The 19,888-nt window shown below is 37.7% G+C and overlaps 1 protein-coding gene and 1 non-coding gene across 3 annotated transcripts in view; both read left to right on the top strand.

Moving 5' to 3' along the window:
• Nucleotides 1-19,888, top strand: part of GPR155 (G protein-coupled receptor 155) — a 42,352-nt gene that overhangs the window by 1,384 nt on the left and 21,080 nt on the right. For both annotated transcript variants that reach the window (XM_004774372.3, XM_004774371.3), the window contains exons 2-7: nucleotides 3,021-3,517; nucleotides 11,893-12,292; nucleotides 14,333-14,498; nucleotides 15,384-15,539; nucleotides 17,935-18,018; nucleotides 18,621-18,738. In XM_004774372.3, coding sequence (XP_004774429.1) covers nucleotides 3,052-3,517; nucleotides 11,893-12,292; nucleotides 14,333-14,498; nucleotides 15,384-15,539; nucleotides 17,935-18,018; nucleotides 18,621-18,738 — 1,390 coding nt within the window. In that variant the 5' untranslated portion in view covers nucleotides 3,021-3,051. The remainder of the gene's footprint in view (nucleotides 1-3,020; nucleotides 3,518-11,892; nucleotides 12,293-14,332; nucleotides 14,499-15,383; nucleotides 15,540-17,934; nucleotides 18,019-18,620; nucleotides 18,739-19,888) is intronic.
• Nucleotides 13,478-13,612, top strand: LOC123388024. The gene has a single exon (XR_006602564.1). It is a non-coding gene; the product is annotated as a U4 spliceosomal RNA (small nuclear RNA).

Raw genomic sequence — 19,888 nt, forward strand, 5'->3', positions numbered from 1 at the left:
CTTTTTTTGTTTTTTTTAACCTTTCCTCTGTTAGCAAGTATTGCTTTTATGATGTTGAGGAACATTAAAAGAATCTTCCTGGGAAGGGGCAGACTACTTCTGAAAGTTTTTCTTTTAATTTTTGACTAACGTAAGGTTAATCCTGGGCAGTCAACTATTTGACCATCTCGTTGATGAAAATGAAGATCTCTCCCTTCCCTGCTAAAAACAACTTAAGATCAAACTGAATTCATTTGAATTCCACTTAGTTTGGTATGAAATAAAAGCTAGAAACCTATGTCCCATCCCATCTCTGTTTTAGTTGGAGAAATCTTTAATACCAAGTTTGAAGAATGGGCATAAGACAATGAATTATGTTTCATCTGTTGCCATTCTCATGGCCACATTTCTAATAGCAGTTGCTATCATTTCTTGAAGACCTACTCTGTGAAAAGCTGTGTATGAAGTCTCATATCCTCACAATATCCCTTTAAGTAGGTTTTCACTCTCATTTTACAGTTGAAGAAGCTAAGGTTCAGAGAGGATATTTAACTTGCCCAAAGAGTTCATAAGTTATAAGTCCCCAAACTGGGTTCAGGTCTATTTGGCTCTTTTCAGTGAACAACCACTATTTTAGTTAAAACTGTTGGTTAAAAAATTATCATAAAACATTGATATGTGAGTGTAGTACAAATAAAGGGTAGTGAGCAGTATGAGTTAGTGACATTCTAGGCAAACAAATATAGGGAACTTTAAAGAAATAAGACTGGAGAAGTTTATCTCCTTATTTAACATTGCCTCTTTAAGTCCACACGTTAGAGGCTCCAAATGTTTAACACTTTTTATCAGCTCCTTACTTCAACTAATGGTACCTGTCCCAACCATTAGCTTTCCCAGGATATAATTTGATGATTATTTGGTAAACTTCAAGTATGTGATTATTATAGGTTTTGTGTATGTTAACCACTCCTATCTAATCCTGGTAGAAAAATACTTGTCCTGATCCAGATTAAATGTACGGTTTTTAAATGGTTCAGTTTATATGAGGGTAGCCCAGAGAAAATTATCATATCCACACCCCATGTATCAGTTGCTGCTGATCTCTGGTCTGCTATCTGAGTCTTTTTTTAATGTCATGTGGGTGTTTGAAACCTTACCCCTTGGCATTGTAAATTTCAGGAATCATGGGCGCTTTTACTTTCTACGTTATATAAGGCCACTTTAGATGATCAACCCTGAATAATCACTTAGAAATTGGGAATTGTCACCATATTAATTTCAAATTACTAATTAAAGCCGATTAGTTGCAAAGTTGCCCAAACCTCATATTCATTGTGTCCCTGGCAACAAGAAGGAGTCTGATAAGTATTGTAATGTTAGCATAAAGTATTTTCTTGCTTTAGCATTTTCTGAACATCTTTAGAACATTTCACAGCACATTTTGTGTTCTTTAACATTTTGGTCTTGGGCCTGTTGCTGTAGTGTAAAACTTAGAATACTTTATCATTCAGGAAAAAAAGGTTTCTGCCCATGAACCAGATAGTTCATAAAAGAGAACATTGATCCACTAAAAGGTGAAAAGTTTAATATTTTAGTCATTCATCATTAATATATATATATAATATATAATAATATATCATTCATAATTAACATATACATAATATGTATATGTATATATACATAATTATATAATTAATTATATATAATAACTGTGTATTGTATTAGTGCCTCCTGTGTGCCAGGCACCATGCTGGGTGTGGGGGTACAACAGTGAGCAAAAACATGCAGAGTCCCTACTTCAGTGGCACTTAAAGTCTAGTGAAAGAGATAGACATAAACCAAATACTCATTCTAATGCATGGTATAATTATAAACTGAGAAAAGTAGCCTACAGGTAAAGAACATGATTCTACTTGATAAAGACCTAGCTATGGGGTTAATGAAGCCTAATGTGGTGAAGAAACTCCTGAACTATATGATTTAGAGGGTGAACACATATTATTATACAGACAGTGGCAAGTAAAGAAGAGAACATTTTATGCTGAACTGCATGTACAAAGCCCCTGTGACACAAAGAGACTATGGAGCATTCAAGAAAGCAAATATATGAGGCTACTTTAAATGGAGCTAAGGGTAGCCCGGTTGGATGCCATCATCATTTCTTTCATTCTCTTTTATGGGCTACCAAAAGTTGTATTTAACTTTTGTTAAGTGATTACTTTGTGCCAGACGTGATTATAAGGACTTAATCTCAAGTCCCCATGAGGTAGGTACTATCATTGCCATTTCACAGATGAGGAAAATTACCGGATAAAGTTACTATGTGATATTCTACTATACTCTTCTTCCTGTCCTCTGCTTGGATATGACCACAGGCTAGACAGGACTGTCCTTTCTAGTATGTAGCCTCGAGCACTGAAATTTTCAGAGAATTTGGGACGCAGGTAGACATTCAGGAGAGGCTCTGTGGGCCCTAGGCTCTTACCCACTAGGTGAAGCTCGAGTGTGAATCATAGGGGAAAGCCATGGGGTATCCCTGCAACTGTCATATTTATTAATCTTATTTTATTCATGTCTGATACTGAACATAGTATCAGCTCAAAATACTGTTTTGAGCTGACCCACCTTTGAGATAAAGAGGTTATTATTGGGGCACCTGGGTGGCTCAGTGGGTTAAAGCCTTTGCCTTCATCTCAGGTTGTGATCCCAGGGTCCTGGGATCAAGACCCATATCGGGCTCTCTGCTCATCAGGGAGCCTGCTTCCTCCTCTCTCTCTCTCTCTTTCTCTCTCTCTGCCTTCTTGTGATCTCTCTCTCTGTGTCAAGTGGATAAATAAAATCTTAAAAAAAAAACAAGAGGTTATTGTTAGCAAAAACTCTCACCCTTTTTTTTTTCATTGTATTTTTCTCTGGTGTTTGTTGAAGAAAGTATATATATTTATTTGGTCATTTGATAAGTCTAGGTTTGCTAGTGTATGCTTTCAACTAGAATTATTCTCATTATTGATTGTTGCACTGAATCTTTCTTCCTTTCTTTCCAGAAATCTGGTTGGAGTTGGAGGGTGAAAGAAAATGGATTCGTTTTCTTATTTACCTGCAGAGAACTTAACCATTGCAGTCAATATGAGCAAGACTTTGTCCTCAACAGTGGTGCATAGATTTAATTCCACTAATGACCCACCTTCAATGTCAATAACGAGGCTTTTTCCAGCCTTACTAGAATGTTTTGGCATTGTCCTTTGTGGCTACATAGCAGGAAGAGCTAATGTCATAACATCAACACAGGCCAAAGGACTGGGAAATTTTGTCTCCAGATTTGCACTTCCAGCTTTATTATTCAAAAATATGGTTGTACTTAATTTTTCCAATGTGGATTGGTCTTTCCTATACAGTATCTTGATTGCCAAAGCTTCTGTATTTTTTATTGTCTGTGTATTAACCTTATTGGTTGCCAGTCCTGACAGTCGATTTAGCAAAGCTGGACTATTCCCTATTTTTGCCACACAAAGTAATGACTTTGCATTGGGATATCCTATAGGTAAGTTGTTTTTTATTTTTCAAGTTTTTAAAAAATCTGAGTGTTTTAGGAAGTAGCAAAATTTAGTCTTTTAATTTATTTAGGCATTTGTTAGTGGTAGACATTTACTTATATCTAAAAAATATCTCTTGGGGCACCTGGTTGGCTCAATTTTTAGAGCATGTGGCTCTTGACCTTGGGGCCCATGAACTTGAGCCCTACATTGGGGGTAGAGTTTACTTAAAAAAAAAAGGAAAATCACAAAACCTCATTCCAAATCTCTGTATCAACCCACAATGCCTACCCCCAAAAGGGAATAAATCTTTAAAAAAATTTTTTTTTAAATTTCTCATATTTTTTCTTAAGTATTTCTTACTTTAGGATGAATTCTCTTTTTTTCCTTAACTTTGGAGTTTGAAGCTCCTTCAAACGTTGACCTAAAATAAATAGTCATGTCTAAATAAACTTTATAAATCGTCTTTCTAATATATTCTTTTTCTTCTCACCATTCACACAAAAGAAGCTCATGCTCCAGAGGGATGAGTTTCTGATTTAAATTACATAAGAAAGATAGATATATGTCTGCATAAAAGTAGTTATTAAATGTTAGTAGTGGAAACTTATGAGTGACTTCTTTTCCCTCCCTCATTTTTCTTACCATTTGGCATATACATAGTTTTACATTAAATTTTGTTGTTGATCTTGTTATTCAGAAAGTCAGTATACTTCAGTTTAAGTTAATTTCTTGTATAAGAACGAAAATGGTGAGTGCTTTTGCCTTTTCAGCATTTCCTTCTTAACCTTTCCAACTCTTTAGGCAGGCTAATTTTATGCTTCTATGTGTGTTTTCCTGATAAAACATACCAATCTGGGAATATCTTGAACATACTCTTTTTTCCAGAACACCCTAAGTACTAACTACTTAGTAGCTACTTTTTATATTTTTATTTTTAAATTACAGTTTATGTTATGCTTTGACCATGTGTCATGGTGTAAGGACCTGAATATTAACGGATATAGTCATACATTCATGCACACCTTCACAGGGACTGTTACGTACCCATGATTGTGCTAGCTGCTGGGACTACAACAAAGTCCTCATTCATATTAAACTTACATTTTAATGTGAAAATAAAATTAAAATTAAAATAATATCAGGTAATGACAAGGACCATAAAAATAAAGTAGTATAAAAGGCTTGGAATGAGGAGGTTCTGTTTGATATAGGGGGTCAATAAAAGCCTCTCTGAAGGTATATCTTCTGAGCAGAGACTGAAAGAAATTTATGGAAGTGGACAACTGAAAACTACCATTAACTTTCAGATTCCTTATTCAGTAGTTTAAAAACTCTCCCCCCACCCAAACTGTTAATTATTTTACCTTTGGCACCAAAAAGATTCTACTGGGTATACTTTTTTTTCCCCTTCCTTTGACCCGCCTCCATCTTGCTTACCAGAAATGGAGCTAAATCTTAGAAATTAAATAACTCTGAGTAAAGCAGGTTTATGAGCAAGGAAAATCCGGGCTCCTAGATGACTAAGCTATAAATAGTAGCTATAAAGGTGTTCCTTTAAGGTTATTGAATTTTAAAATTAGGATAAACCAAGCATTTATTTTATTTTTAAAGACTTTATTTATTTATTTGACAGAGCGAGACACAATAAGAGCAGGAACACAAGCAGGGGGAGTGACAGAGGGAGAGGGAGAAGGAGGCTTCCCCGCAGAGCAGGGAGCCCAATGCGGAGGTCGATCCCAGGACCTGAGATCATGACCTGAGCCAAAGGCAGACACTTAACAAATGAGCTACCCAGGTGCTCCTAAACCAAGGATTTAAATAAAGACGTTGGAAATAAAACACTTTGGAAATAAAAGTCCATCTCCTCGGAGCATTAAATAATGTAAACCTGAGATATTTGTGGCATAAAGACCTTATAAATGGCTCAGTATCATAGTGTTAAGTAACAAATATTACATTATCTTAATTTAGGCATAAACTATATATAGTTTCATGTTCTCATAGACTAGTAAATCCACAACTAAACAGAACTAACATTTGTAACTTTATATTTTCTTATATACTTACCTGAGGTAGGGCAGATATTTTTAATCCTTATTTTCAAATAAGGAGACTGGCTTAGAGAGATTTCATTGTCTCTCTCAGGTCACACAGCTAATGTGACTGAGCTCCAAACCTTAGAGGTCTTTTGGCTCTAAATCCTAGGCATTCTCTTATGCCACACAGTTATGTAACATACCCATTTAATCTGTAGAAGACCTAACTAGCCCGTAACCCATTCATATCAGAGAGAATCAAAGATCTTTATCTTTATATTAATTCTATTTTTTTTAAAGATTTTATTTATTTGACAGAGATCATAAGTAGGCAGAGAGTCAGGCAGAGACAGAGGAGGAAACAGGTTCCTCGCTGAGGAGAGAGCCCGATGCGGGGCTCAATCCCAGGAACCTGAGATCATGACCCTGGGATCATGACCTGAGCTGAAGGCAGAGGCTTTAACCCACTGAGCCATCTAGACGCCCCTCTTTATATTATTCTAAAGGTATTCCATGAAATGAGTGGCAGTGGAAAAGACCAATTAGATGAGCTTATGCATTTTCATATTAAGGCAGAATCTCTAAATCAAAAATGTAGTCAGGGGCACCTGGGTGGCTCAGTGGGTTAAGCCTCTGCTTTCGGCTCAGGTCATGATCCCAGGGTCCTGGGATCGAGCCCCACATCGGGCTCTCTGCTTGGCAGGGAGCCTGCTTCCCCATCTCTCTCTGCCTGCCTCTCTGCCTACTTGTGGTCTCTCTCTGTCAAATAAATAAATCTTAAAAAAAAAATGTAGTCAGCTATCTTCATCACTGTTTTTCTTATGTCCCACTTTGGATCACTGAGTAATAATCATGTTCCCAGCAATATGCTAGTCCAATTTCCCTGATGATTATCCTGGTAAAATTTGAGTCATCATTTTTTGGTTTTAAACTACAAATAATGGGGGCACCTTGGTGGCTCAGTTGTTGAGCATCTGCTTTCGGCTCAGGTCCTGGGGTCCTGGGATTGAGCCCCACATCCAGCTGCCTGCTCCGCAGGAAGACTGCTTCTCCCTCTCTCACTCCCCTTGTCTGTGTTCTCTCTCTCGCTGTGTCTCTTTCTGTCAAATAAATAAAATCTTTCAAAGAAAGAAACTCTTTAAAAAAATGAAGTAAAAAAAAATTACAAATAATGTAAGAGCTCTTACTACATTAGATTGTAGACAATAACCTTACCAGAAACCCAATAGTATTCACAAAAGTGCTTTCTCAGGTATCTGCAGATTGGAAGGGGTAGTACGGAGCTATAGGACTGTGTATCTGTTTCGAGGAGCTGATTTATTATTGCTGCCCTTACCCATCTGCCTTCTGGGCATTCTTAGGGTGGACAGAGAAGACTGTATCTCTGGAGAGAAGACTCTTTCTTTCTTTTTGTTGTGTGATGTCTCCCAGGAATTTCCACTCTTTTGTTAACAGATAAACATCATATCTTATGAGAAATGTCCTTTTTAAGACTGCTTTTGTTCCACAGTATCAGTCCAATTTATAGGTGACTCAGGAGAAAGCTCAGTAGAAGATAAGCTAATGAATAAAGAGAAAGGACATTCATGGTTCCTTTTTCTCTATTTTATGCCAACTATAAGCCTATGAAATTATATTCAAATGATTTATCTATATTCAAGTGGCAGAAGGCTGCAGTGCATTTAACAGACTAATAGAGAAGCTCGCTATTTTTTAGAACAATTCTTTTCAAAGGTACTTTAAGAATTATGAGTTCGAGAAGAAAGGAAGAATCTACCAAGGTGAAATGTTGATTTCAGCAAAACAGAATCATTCCCTACCTCTGTCATTAAAAGATACTAATAAGGCATAGTTAAATCCTATAATTTATTCTTCAAACAATGCTGATAGCATAAGTACTCCGACTAATCATAATTATGCTCTAGTGCTTGAGCTGTAAACAGAAAGGAAATGAAGCATTTAACCATATGCCATTAAATAATAGAATGATCTTGTCTGGGTCTTTGTGTTGTTTGCTAGGGATTGAAGCCCGGCAGGAATCAAAATAGGAGCCCCAGTGGGTGGCTAATTTTGTCTTTTAGTTCCTCATAGTAGGAGTCTCTCCTCCCCCCAAGAGCTTTATTTGTAAGCGTTAATTAATTAGAACTTAATGGTTGACATAATCATTATAAATCTAATTTGTTGGTATAGGTCACTGCTTTCATATATGTCAATTTAAAAAGCCATCTTTTGCTTGGTAATAGAAGCAATGCCAATTCACAGATAAATATGTAACTTTAATTATGCAAACGAATGGCAGAAATGGACTGAAATTTCCTCGTTGAGCCCTGTTCTTCTCGTGATTTGACAAATATTTATTTATTCCCAGTTTTTGTTCTCCCTTTAGATTGTGCCTTTTTCACCTTCATATACCGGTTCAGCTGACTCAAAATGTGCTGCTAGTAACCTGCTTTATAAAAATTCAGCGTGTGGAAAAAGAAAAAAATGGGTATAAAAAGAAAGAGGTCTAAAAGAGAACAATTAGATATTAATCGCTGTGTGTTACAAAATATATTTTTACTTTGAAAACTTTGACATTCATTGATGTGCTAATTGCATTCAGCAAGTATTTACAGATTTGCTTAGCCCTGTGCTGGGACCTGAGGGCTCTGAAGTGATGCCATCAAGGAAGTCAGAATGGGATGAAGGGGCACTAATAGGAAACAAAAGAAGCCAGAGCCATCCAGAGGAGGTCCAGGACAGAGACTGAAGACCAGGGGGAAGCACTGGTACCTGAGACAGGCCTTAAACTGTAGGCAAGATTTAGGTAAGGAAAGAGAGACTTCAAGAAGTTGGGGCATGATGATCAGCATGTTGACTCGTTCTTGTGGGAGGTAAGAATTGTGGGAAAATCATTATGTTTTGAAAGTTAAGATTTAGAGGATATTGTCAGCAGTGAATAAAATGGATCAAGGGAGTGGTCAAGAAAAACCAAAAGGATCTAAGTTGGTAAACACATTAATCCAATTTTGAGATTTTTGACTAGTGGCTCAAGAGGAGAAAATAGAAAAGGTCCAGGGAAAGAAGAATGGACTTAGTGGTTGGATAGAGTGGTTGATTAGCTGTAGATAATAAAAAACTGCTGCTCAAACTTGCATTGAGCTTTTAAAACAATCTATGGTCCATTATCAGATGGTGATGAAATGCTGGAGTGCAGAGAGAGTAAATTTCTGGAGAAAAGCATTAGCCTAAGGGGCTTTGTCTGCTGAAGGTTGTCAGAGGAAACACCTTATGCATTTTATTTTGGCCACTTGGGAAAATTCCTGAACTCAGGTAGAAAACATAAGGCTTTTCCAAAGTGTATTCTCTATTTTAAAACTTGAGATTTTCTCTTAGAGATGGAATATCTGTTCAGAAGGAGTGGACGGGTCTAGAAATAGTTATCGAAAGTGACGCCTTTTTTTTTTTAACTTAGAAGTTGAAACTTTATGAAACATGAAAGAAAACCACTAAGAGATACAGAACTTGTATATCTAGGTTGGAAATCAATGGGAAGAATTTGTGAAATTTTATGTAATCGAATATGTTTTGTTTAGCCTCTGCTTCGTTTCAGGGGTATTATAGACCCCAGTATGTGCTTAGCTGAAAAAAAGGGAGTGGAATCCTACAAAAAGGTAGGTTTTAGCTAATGAGAACCAGGTAGACTTCTAAAGGTTATATAATCTAGTTACATAACTGTACCGGACATGTGCTTGACATTAACTGAACTTATGTATCCTGAGTAAGTAAACAAATATATTTTCCTACCTGTGTAACTTTATCTTAATGTAAATTGAGAAATCTAATCTTTTACATTTTTTCACATCGTTGCCTCTATCTTAGCAAGTGATTGTGGCTGTTCTTTTTTGTTGTTGTTAATCTATCTTTCTCAGCCTCCAATTATCTATGAATCATCCTTTATACGTATTAGCTTGAATTTTGGAACTCACTGCCAAAAATGTGCCTGGAGACCAGGTTGCTTACTCCAAGAGTCTTAAGTTGCTCTGATCAACTCAAGACCAAACCACCAACTGCTAGTCCACCAACAAACAGCTAGAAGTCTAGTCCAACCCACCTAGCCTCTTGCCGGGAGACTCATTTTATGCATTGGTTAGGTTCCAAAGTTATCATGTTGTGTCACATCCTTGAAAAATCCCTTAAATCGCCCACAAAATGCAAAACACATACTTTGTGTACATTGTTGCATTTCTCATAAGTCTAACACAGCCAGATTTTTTTCTCTTGCATTGTTTTTCCTCCATGAACAAGTGATATATTTAGTTTGTGTTTGGGAACATGCCTTGTGGGGGAAAAAAGAGAGCGTAGTTGAATTTGTGTTTGTTAAATGTGTACTCACATGACTCTACTTAGATTCACCTTTTCATTCCTAATTCTTCAGCATCTTCGCTGGGTCTTCCTGAAAGCATTCATTCCTTTTCATTCCTCTCAAATGGAGGCTGCTTATTTTCTCTTCACCTGCAACCTACATGCAGGCAGAGCTGGCATCCTCATAGACGCCTCGTACCTCTGCTAGGCCGTTATTCTCTGCTCTTCCGTAGGAACTACTTCTTTGGGTTTCATATGGCCTACCTAGTCTGTTCATCCTCATTGCTCTCATCTGGTGACCTCATTCTGATCATTCCTCCTCCTTTAGTGAGGACTTTAATAATTGGCGCATTGTCTTCTAGACTACCAAATCTTGCCATTATCTTTTTTTTTTTAAATATTTTATTCATTGGGCGCCTGGGTGGCTCAGTGGGTTAAGCCGCTGCCTTCGGCTCAGGTCATGATCTCAGGGTCCTGGGATCGAGTCCCGCATCGGGCTCTCTGCTCGGCAGGGAGCCTGCTTCCCTCTCTCTCTCTCTCTGCCTGCCTCTCCACCTACTTGTGATTTCTCTCTGTCAAATAAATAAAATCTTTAAAAAAAATATTTTATTCATTTATTTGACACAGAGAGGAAGAGAGTATAAGCAGGGGGAGTGGCAGGCAGAGGGAAAGGGAGAAGAGGCTCCCCACTAAGCAGAGAGCCTGACATGGAGCTAAGTCCCAGGACCCTGGGATCATGACCTGAGCCAAAGGCAGATGCTTAACTGACTAAGCCGCCCAAATGCCCCTGCCATTATCTAGTTTGACATTAGCATCCATGTGTACTACCCATTAAATCCTCTCCCTTTCAGTGCCTGACTTTTCCAACTCCAGTGATGTTTCCTCTACTCCCTTTTAGCCACCAACTCCCACGGCACATCTTGGACCTAGGCACCTGGGATATATTAAGATCAGTAGCTCAACTATCTGACTTACTCTGAACTCCTGACCTTCCAACTACTCATCATTTTTGGACTTCGGAGGGACCTCCTGTGTCTGACTCCTCTGCATTTTGTCTGAGAGCCACCTGCCATCTTTGCTTCTTTTCCACGATAGCTTGGACTCTATCGCTTCAGTGCCCATTATTTCTTTCATTGTCTCATACTCTCTCTCCCAACCTCGGTAGTCTGGCTTCGGTTCCCCTCTCCAGTTGAAACCTCTCTAAGGGAATCAAATCACCTTGTTGCTATTACCACTTAAATGTTTAATTCCTTACTAGATTTGTGTTTGAAAAAAAATTTTTTTAAAGATTTTATTTATTTAACAGACAGAGATCACAAGTAGGCAGAGAGGCAGGCAGAGAGAGAGGGGGAAGCAGGCTCTCCACTGAGCAGAGAGCCCGATGCGGAGCTCAATCCCAGGACCCAGAGATCATGACCTGAGCCGAAGGCAGAGGCTTTAACCCACTGAGCCACCCAGGCGCCCCTGTGTTTGGAAATTTTTTTAAGGATTCTACAATTCTGCCCTCTTTTTGAGACTAGTCTTAGCCTCTACATAGTAAAAATTAGTGGGTCTCACGAACAGTAATTTTGTTAAAGATTTTATTTATTTATTTGCGAGAGGGAGAGAGGGGAGGGAGCAGGAGCAGAGGGAGAAGCAGACTCCCCACTGAGCGGAGATCCTGCCATGGGGCTCAGTCCCCTAGGACCTTGAGATCATGACCTGAGCGGAAGTCAGATGCTTAACTGACAGAGCCACCCAGGCACCCCTCACTAACAATAATTTTTTAAAGTTGATCATCATTTCATAGGCTAAATATCATTTAATATAGTGTGTTCTTCTTCCTTGTAAGCTTTATTACTAAAATTTACTTTTTCAAAGTAGGCTAATGAGGTCATTGTGCACTACTTATATAAATTTACAATATGTTATAATTAAGCATGGGAAACATTATGTACATAATATATTACTGCATTTCTGTGGTAATCATTTTTAAAGCAATTTTCATTCGTGTTTTGCAGTTGAAGCTTTGTATCAAACCACATACCCAGAATATCTCCAGTACATTTACTTGGTGGCGCCAATATCTCTTATGATGTTGAACCCTATAGGATTTATCTTCTGTGAAATCCAGAAGTGGAAAGACACTCAAAATGCTTCTCAAAACAAAGTGAAAATTGTGGGACTTGGACTTCTGCGTGTATTACAGAACCCAATAGTATTTATGGTTTTCATTGGCATTGCCTTCAATTTTATTCTTGATCAAAAAGTGCCCATATATATGGAAAATTTTCTTGATGGACTTGCAAATTCTTTCTCGGGAGCAGCTCTATTTTATCTTGGTCTTACAATGGTGGGGAAAATAAAGAAACTGAAGAAGTCAGCATTTGTTGTACTAATTCTTCTCATCACAGCTAAACTGTAAGTTCCATTTCTTTAACTTGGGGACTGTACTTTGTGAAAGCCTTGTTTAGCCAGTTCCTGAGATGTTTTTGCAACTGTTTTCTCCCCTAAATAATCTGATAGTAATACTCTCTTCTGAGTAGCTGTCATTTAAAGGAAAATGTGGTGTTGGTATATTGTGGAAAGTTACTGCCTTATTCTGTGTAAGTTATTCTTTCCATTTTACTGCCAGAAGATAAAGACTATTGGTTTCCCTTTAACTTTTTTATAATCTTACTTAATATCTCCTAATGTCCCAGTTTGGTCATATTTTTAAAGGAAATTTTACAGGATTTCTGAGTTTTCCAATCTTTTAAAGCCCTGTTGGTCATGATGAAAACAATAATTTTGAGTGCAAGCTTGTTTTCATGAGTTTGGGGAAAATATTCTATAATTCTGTGGGCGGTTGAACTTTCTAAATAGGGAAGTCCATACAAATGATTATTCTCAACTATCTGATCCTAGCTTATCAAATAAAGTTTATATCAGTTCCTTAGTCAACAGTTCTTCAGCTTACTTAGTTCATTAGCCACAGAGTTGTACTTCATGGTGAAGGGGACATAATTTTACTGTGACACCACCCCAACGCACTTTGGGCATACTTAACTGTTGAAATTAGCCTTGTGTAAACTATTAAATTCACAAAAGCAGTGCAATATGAGATAGGGTCTATATTTTCCCAAAATAATAAAAATGAATATAACTTTTGAAAATTATTTATGGTGTGGCATTATGTTCCTTGGAAACAAAGTATTAATATTGCCACAGTCATAAATACAGTTCTAATGTTTGTTTGTTTGTTTTTTAAGATTTTATTTATTTATTTGACAGAGATCACAAGTAGGTAAAGAGGCAGGCAGAGAGAAAGGAAGGGAAGCAGGCTCCCTGCTGAGCAGAGAACCCGATGTGAGACTCAATCCTAGGACCCAAGATCACAACCAGAACCAAAGGCAAGGGCTTAACCCACTGAGCCACCCAGGCACCCCTGGTTCTAATGTTAATAGTATTGTCAACTTCAACTTACAAGTAATATTTAAATATTCTCATTGTAAAAATATTTTTTCCTAAAAAAAAAAAAAAACCAAAAAACAAAAAACTTTTTTTCTGGGTCTTTGATCTCTACTAGATAGTTTTATCTATTTTTTAAATTAAAAAGTACATGTAAGCTTTGCGCAGTGGCAGTATCGTAGCCAATGAGGTTTATCCGAGGCGCGATTATTGCTAATTGAAAAAGTACATGTAAGAGCAGTTTTGTATTCTGTACTAGAGCATAGGTGTTACTATGACAGTGTTATCAATCCCGGCCTCATTCTTTTTAGAGGACAGCTTCATTAGCTCGGCTTCCTTTATATGCTCTTTCTATGGAATCCTAAAGGATTTGTTTAATAACTGACTCTCCACCAGGTCTGGATTTCACTACTTTTCTGCTGTACCTCAGCTGTTTCAGTTCCCTCTGCCCAACCCTTTTGTCTTCACAGCAATGAAGAGGTAATTGTAAGATACCTGTTTTTCTATTGGCTTTCAGAATCTAAATGAGCTGCACTGTTACCAACAGATGAACCATTTAAACCCCAAATCATAATAAAGACCAGGGGTTCTTTCCAAAAAGAAATTTAGTAATTTTCTTGAAAAAAGTTGGCTTAGATGATCAATCTTTTTGTTTTCTTTTAACATCTCAGTTTTCTGGTAGAGGAAACAAGAAACGGCAGCTACAGTTACAACTTTTAAAAATTTTTGGAGAGGAAATTATTTGTGGAACCAAAGCTGAGGGTCTTTTCCTCCTAATCCCTGATGTTGAAAACACTTTTTAGAATACTGTTACACCTAAGTGGCTCAAGTTGAATTCTTCATTCTTTCAAAATGTTCACAAGTAGGCATGTAGAGAATATGTGCATGCAAATAGATAGACCTTTTGGGCAGGAGAAGAATAACATAATGCCAAGTTCACTGAAACATTCGCCTCCTTGGGGACCAGTGTACTTTGAGATCGAGTGAATGACACATTTCTTGTTTTTTCAGCCTGGTGCTCCCACTTCTGTGCAGAGAAATGGTGGAACTCTTGGACAAGGGCGACAGTATAGTGAACCATACAAGTTTATCAAATTATGCATTTTTGTATGGTGTCTTTCCTGTAGCACCAGGAGTGGCTATCTTTGCAACACAGTTCAACATGGAAGTAGAGATTGTACGTATATGCTACCTTCTAAGTTTAATTGTACAATTAGCAGAAAAATGAATTTTTAAAGCAGAGAGATCAGTCTTCTTTTATGAGAATTTGATATGTGAAAGCTACTTGATTGTAAATAAGGAGGCATCACGTAACTTCAGGTAATAGAATTACTTAATCTGGGGTCTTTTCTCAGCCATAACTTTTTTCATTAGCCTTTTTTAGTTTTAAATATTTTATTGTTGTATTTCTGCTGAAGCCTAAAGTTTATTTGTAGTATGGTAACTTTTGAAATTTGGGTTAAAAAAAATCTGTTTCATTCACTGTTAATTCACCAGATGCAAAACACCACATAATCAGTTGCAGTAAATAGCTAAAATCAATTAACACCAAATTATTAACGGTGTCTAAGCATATGTTATCTATAGCACTAAATGTTTTCAAAATATAACCTGAAGGAACTAAACTGTTTAACAAAGGTTAATTCCATTATTTAATCTGTAAAATGTTTACATGGTAATTTTTTTAATTGATCTTATTGCCCTATATTTTATGAAATAGTGTGGGAGGAAATTGGTCATCAGTTTAATTAGATCATTACTATGCTTTACTTTCTAGAACCCAGAAGATAATCATCAGCTTGGGATGTCTAGTTCTGGTTATCTGCGAATATTAATTGAGCATAGAGTGGAAGAGGAGCCAAAGGAACTTAACTGTGTTTTTGTTTAAGGACTCTCAGAAAGGGGGATATAGTATTTGAGAACATGCTGGAATTTATGATGTCTTTTTAGTGACTCTTGCTTTTATTTTAGAAGCCTTGATGGGCTGTGACTATTTAAAATGTAGGGTCATTGTTTTATTGAGACTATGACCTTTCTCTCAATTTTATTTCATTTTTTGCAGATAACCTCAGGGATGGTAATAAGCACATTTGTGTCTGCACCAATCATGTACGTTTCTGCCTGGTTACTGACCTTTCCTACTATGGACCCTAAGCCATTGGCATATGCCATCCAGAATGTTAGTTTTGATATAAGTATTATCAGCCTTGTCTCCTTGGTAAGTACATTTCACTGTAAATATGAATGAAAACCACAGAATGAGTTTGAAAATAGCTTAGTAACAGAAAGTTAGGGATTTAAAAATCTATTTTAAAAAATCTCTTATGTAATAGAGAAAACTAAAACCTGCCCGTAAAATGTGATATCAGCCTTCTGAGTTGTGTCTTTCCTTCTGAGAGATAGAGTTGTGTAGCAGATGAGGCATGAGATTTAGTCAGCCCTGCACTGGCTTTTGGCCCTATCACCGACTAGGCGTATATCTCAGCCTTCCTAAGCTGCAGTTTTCTCAGCGAGGAAATAGAGATACTAATTTTACCTATTTCCATGAGTTCTTTTAAGGATTACATATGACAATACATGTGAAAAGCATCTGCAAATGGCAGATCACTCTACGAATACTATTGGTATTAGCTAATTGTAGAATCATGGGGTTGGAAGGGATTGTCTAACCACCCATTTAATGACAACGAAGCTTTTTGGATAAATCTAGTTCAAATTAAATACTAAAACATTTAACAACTGGAGTTGTAGCTCAAGTTGCTTATGGAATTCAAGCAGCATTCTGGTGGGGAAAAAAACACTTTTACTGTTAAAAGAAGGATGTGGGGGTGAACGTGTGTGTGGACAACAAGTAAATGTGTTATTAATGTAATTTCTAGGAAATTTCACTTCTGTTACATATTCTTAAAATCTGTGCTCTTCGACAAGAGGACAGTCTAGGGAGAGGGATGATATGAATTTTGATTGATAGGGAGGGGAGAAGAAAGAAGGAAATCAACCAGCATTCGTAGCTGGCCACTTTAGAAGGAGAATAGAAACCCAATCCTGATAAATATGAGGAATGCAAGATAGTTCGTCTCAAGGTGGGCTCTATGCTTTGTTTGAAGTCAGACTGCCTGGAATTTGGATACCTCATGAGGCAATGGTGGAATCAAAATTAGAAGAGTTGGGCGCCTGGGTGGCTCAGTGGGTTAGGCTGCTGCCTTCAGCTCGGGTCATGATCTCAGGGTCCTGGGATCGAGTTCCGCATCGGGCTCTCTGGTCTGCGGAGAGCCTGCTTCCTCCTCTTTCTCTCTCTGCCTGCCTCTCTGCCTACTAGTGAACTCTCTCTGTCAAGTAAATAAATAAAATCTTAAAAAAAAAAAAATTAGAAGAGTTCAGTAACTGCATCTCCCACGAAAGATCTTTTCCTGAATAGCTGGCTATGAGCCTGTGTCCTACCCAGCCACCCAAGGTGGGGGAAGTTAGAACATGGCCTTGGTCAAGGCATTAGTTCTTAAAGACCCTGTCATTTTTTTAAAAAAAGACTTTATCTATTTATTTGTCAGAGAGAGACCTAGAGAGCATGCACAAACACGGGGAGCGGCAGGCAGAGGGAGAGGGAGAAGCAGGCTCCCTGCTGATCAAGGAGCCTGATGCAGGGCTCCATCGAAGGACCATGATCCCAGGATCATGACCTAATCTTAAGGCAGATGCTTAACCGACTGAGCCACCTAGGCTTTCTGACTCTGTCATTTTTGAACAGTTAATTTTCAATAGGATCTCTCCATGCTTTGTTTTCCCCAAAATATAAATGACATATAATTAGTTTCAGGAATACATCATGGTGATCCGATACTTTTATACATTATGAAATGATCCCCATGATAAGCCCAGGCACCGTTTGTCACTGTTCGAAGTCATTATAATGTTACTGACCATGTTCCCTATGTTGTACATTGCATCCCCAGGACTTACTTATTTTATAATTGTACTTCTCAGTCCACCTCCCCTGTTTCACCTGCCACCCTACTCCTCCCTCCTCTGATGACCAGCAGTTTGCTGTATCTATGAGTTTATGTCTGTTTTGTTTTGTTTGTTCATTTGGTTTGTTATTCGGATTCCACACAGAAGTGAAATGGTATAGTATTTGTGTTTCTCTGTCTGACTTATTATTTCACTTAGCATGATGGGCCCGCTAGCGGGTCCATCCATGTTATTGCATCTGCATGCTATTAATTTTACTTTGGGGGGCGCCTGGGTGGCTCAGTGGGTTAAGCCTCTGCCTTCGGCTCAGGTCATGATTGCAGGGTCCTGGTATGGAGCCCTACATTGGGCTCTCTGCTCAGCAGGGAGCCTGCTTCCTCCTCTTTCTCTGCTGTCTCTCTGCCTACTTGTGATCTCTCTCTCTGTCAAATAAATAAATAAAATCTTAAAAATTTTTTTTTACTTTGGGTATGGTAATTTGCCTTAATATTCTTTGGGGAACTAGGCAGATTAAAGTAAATAAAATATTGGAATTTCTTTCTGAACCAGGATAAAGAGAGTGCTCTAAAGAAGCCAATCAGTGAGTTATTTGATAAGTAGTCCAAACGTTAAGAAACCTGAATAACTTTGAACCTTTTGTCTTTAAGATCTGGTCTCTGGCTATTCTTCTTTTGAGTAAGAAATACAAACAGCTTCCACATATGCTTACAACTAATTTACTCATCGCACAGGTTAGTAGGCAGATACTTAGAACTATGCTTTTTTCACTGATTATTCTACTATAAAGAAGAAAATTATCTGGTTGGGTTTTTCCAGTTATGACGTCGAAAGTACTTTTTACCAATTGCAATTAATTACAACTTGATCACAATTAATTTATCCCTAAATTATATTATACACCACAATATGTCTTGAACTTATAAAGTTGAGGCTAATAATGGCATTTGGTGATAATTTTGCACTTTGAATAGAAATAATCATTAAAAATTGAACTCTCTCACTATCTTATTCTTCTAGTCAAGTGTTTGCATGACTCAAATTATAATGCAAAGACGTTTAACATTTTTTATGTAAACGATTACTTTATTTTTTATTATTTTATGGAAACGATTACTAAATATAAGGTTAGTATTTAGAATGTTTGTTTCAATTGATTATGTACACTGTTAAAGACCATAAGAAGGGTTTTTATCATAAAACTTGAAGTTTTAGTATAACTAGCTAATTATTCAGCAGTGCTTTAAAATGAATAATTATAATGAATTTGCTGTGAATAAAACATTTGTCTGACTCACATGACTATGACTGACTTTGTTCATAATTTTTTCTGCAGTCTATTGTCTGTGCTGGAATGATGATATGGAATTTCGTTAAAGAAAAAAATTTTGTTGGACAGATTCTGGTGTTTGTTTTATTGTACAGCTCCCTGTATAGCACCTACCTATGGACAGGTAAGATGGATCGTGAATGGAAATTTAGGTCTTCCATCAGGAGAAGCTATTTGAAGTCTAGTAATTCAGGACTAATGCATTGTCTCAGGCCATTGCGCTCACTGGCATAGGCAATGTGTGAAGCCAAGTTCCGTTTCCATGGTATAGAGAAATAGGACCTCATTTCAACTTTGGATGCTGGGGGTTTCCAGTCACATGGTCTTTCTCCTCTGGATCTTTGGCTCTTGGCCATGGTCAGCAGAGCTCCCTTTTGGAAGCAGCAAGAGATCAGGTATTAGAGGCAAGTGGAGAAAGGAGGAAGAGAATGTCAGGGAAGTGTGAGGCCCATGAGGTATATCCCAGAGCTCACTATCAGAGTCCAACCAAACTGAGTGAAAAATCTGGCCCTGCCTTCAGCAGATAGCTTAATTTTGCAATCTCAGTTTCCCCATCTGTGACTTTGGGTTTTTTCACCTTATAGAGTTATTTGAAAACTAAATGAAATATGGGTATTTATGCCTGGTATGTGGTAGGCAGCCAACAAGAACTATATTATTAAACAGCAGGGAAAGTGGCTATAGAAGAACAAGAAAAGTAAGGAATAAAAGGGTATGGAAATACAAAAGTACATAGTAAGAGAGACTATTTCTCATTTCAGCTGGCTCCAAAAAAAATAGTCAAACACTTTAGCATATTGCCATTTTGAAGTATAGTGTTGACCTTGGATGCCTACATTCTGGTATGTTTGCAAAACATTCTGGGTGGCTGTTTTGTATCCATACCACAAATGTGAACTGATACAATGGCACAGAAAAGGAAATTGTAACATGGTAGGGCTGGTTGGAGCCACTGTGAGGAGGCAGGTGTCAGGAAGTGGCTTCGAGGGACAAGCCTTTGCTTTCATGCCTTCGAGATCAAAAGCAGGGCTCATCTAAGTCAATAGCCTTTTGAAGTGAAGCAACAATGTGGTGAGGAGTTCTGGAATGAAAACTTCAGTGCAAACAGAAGAAGATGTGTGGTTTTGAAAAGCAAACAGCTGTAACCAAACCACCGTGAGCTCGCTCCTTGGCGACTCCCCATGTTGAAGCTAAACCAGGTGAGTTGTTACACAAAGGAAACTATTTGCAGCAAATGAGGAGATTGTGGGGAATAACTTCCAAAGCTATGGCTC

The sequence above is a fragment of the Mustela putorius genome, unplaced genomic scaffold (genome assembly GCF_011764305.1).
Source record: "Mustela putorius furo isolate JIRA1106 unplaced genomic scaffold, ASM1176430v1.1 tig00003869_pilon_pilon_pilon, whole genome shotgun sequence".
NCBI lineage: Eukaryota > Metazoa > Chordata > Mammalia > Carnivora > Mustelidae > Mustela > Mustela putorius.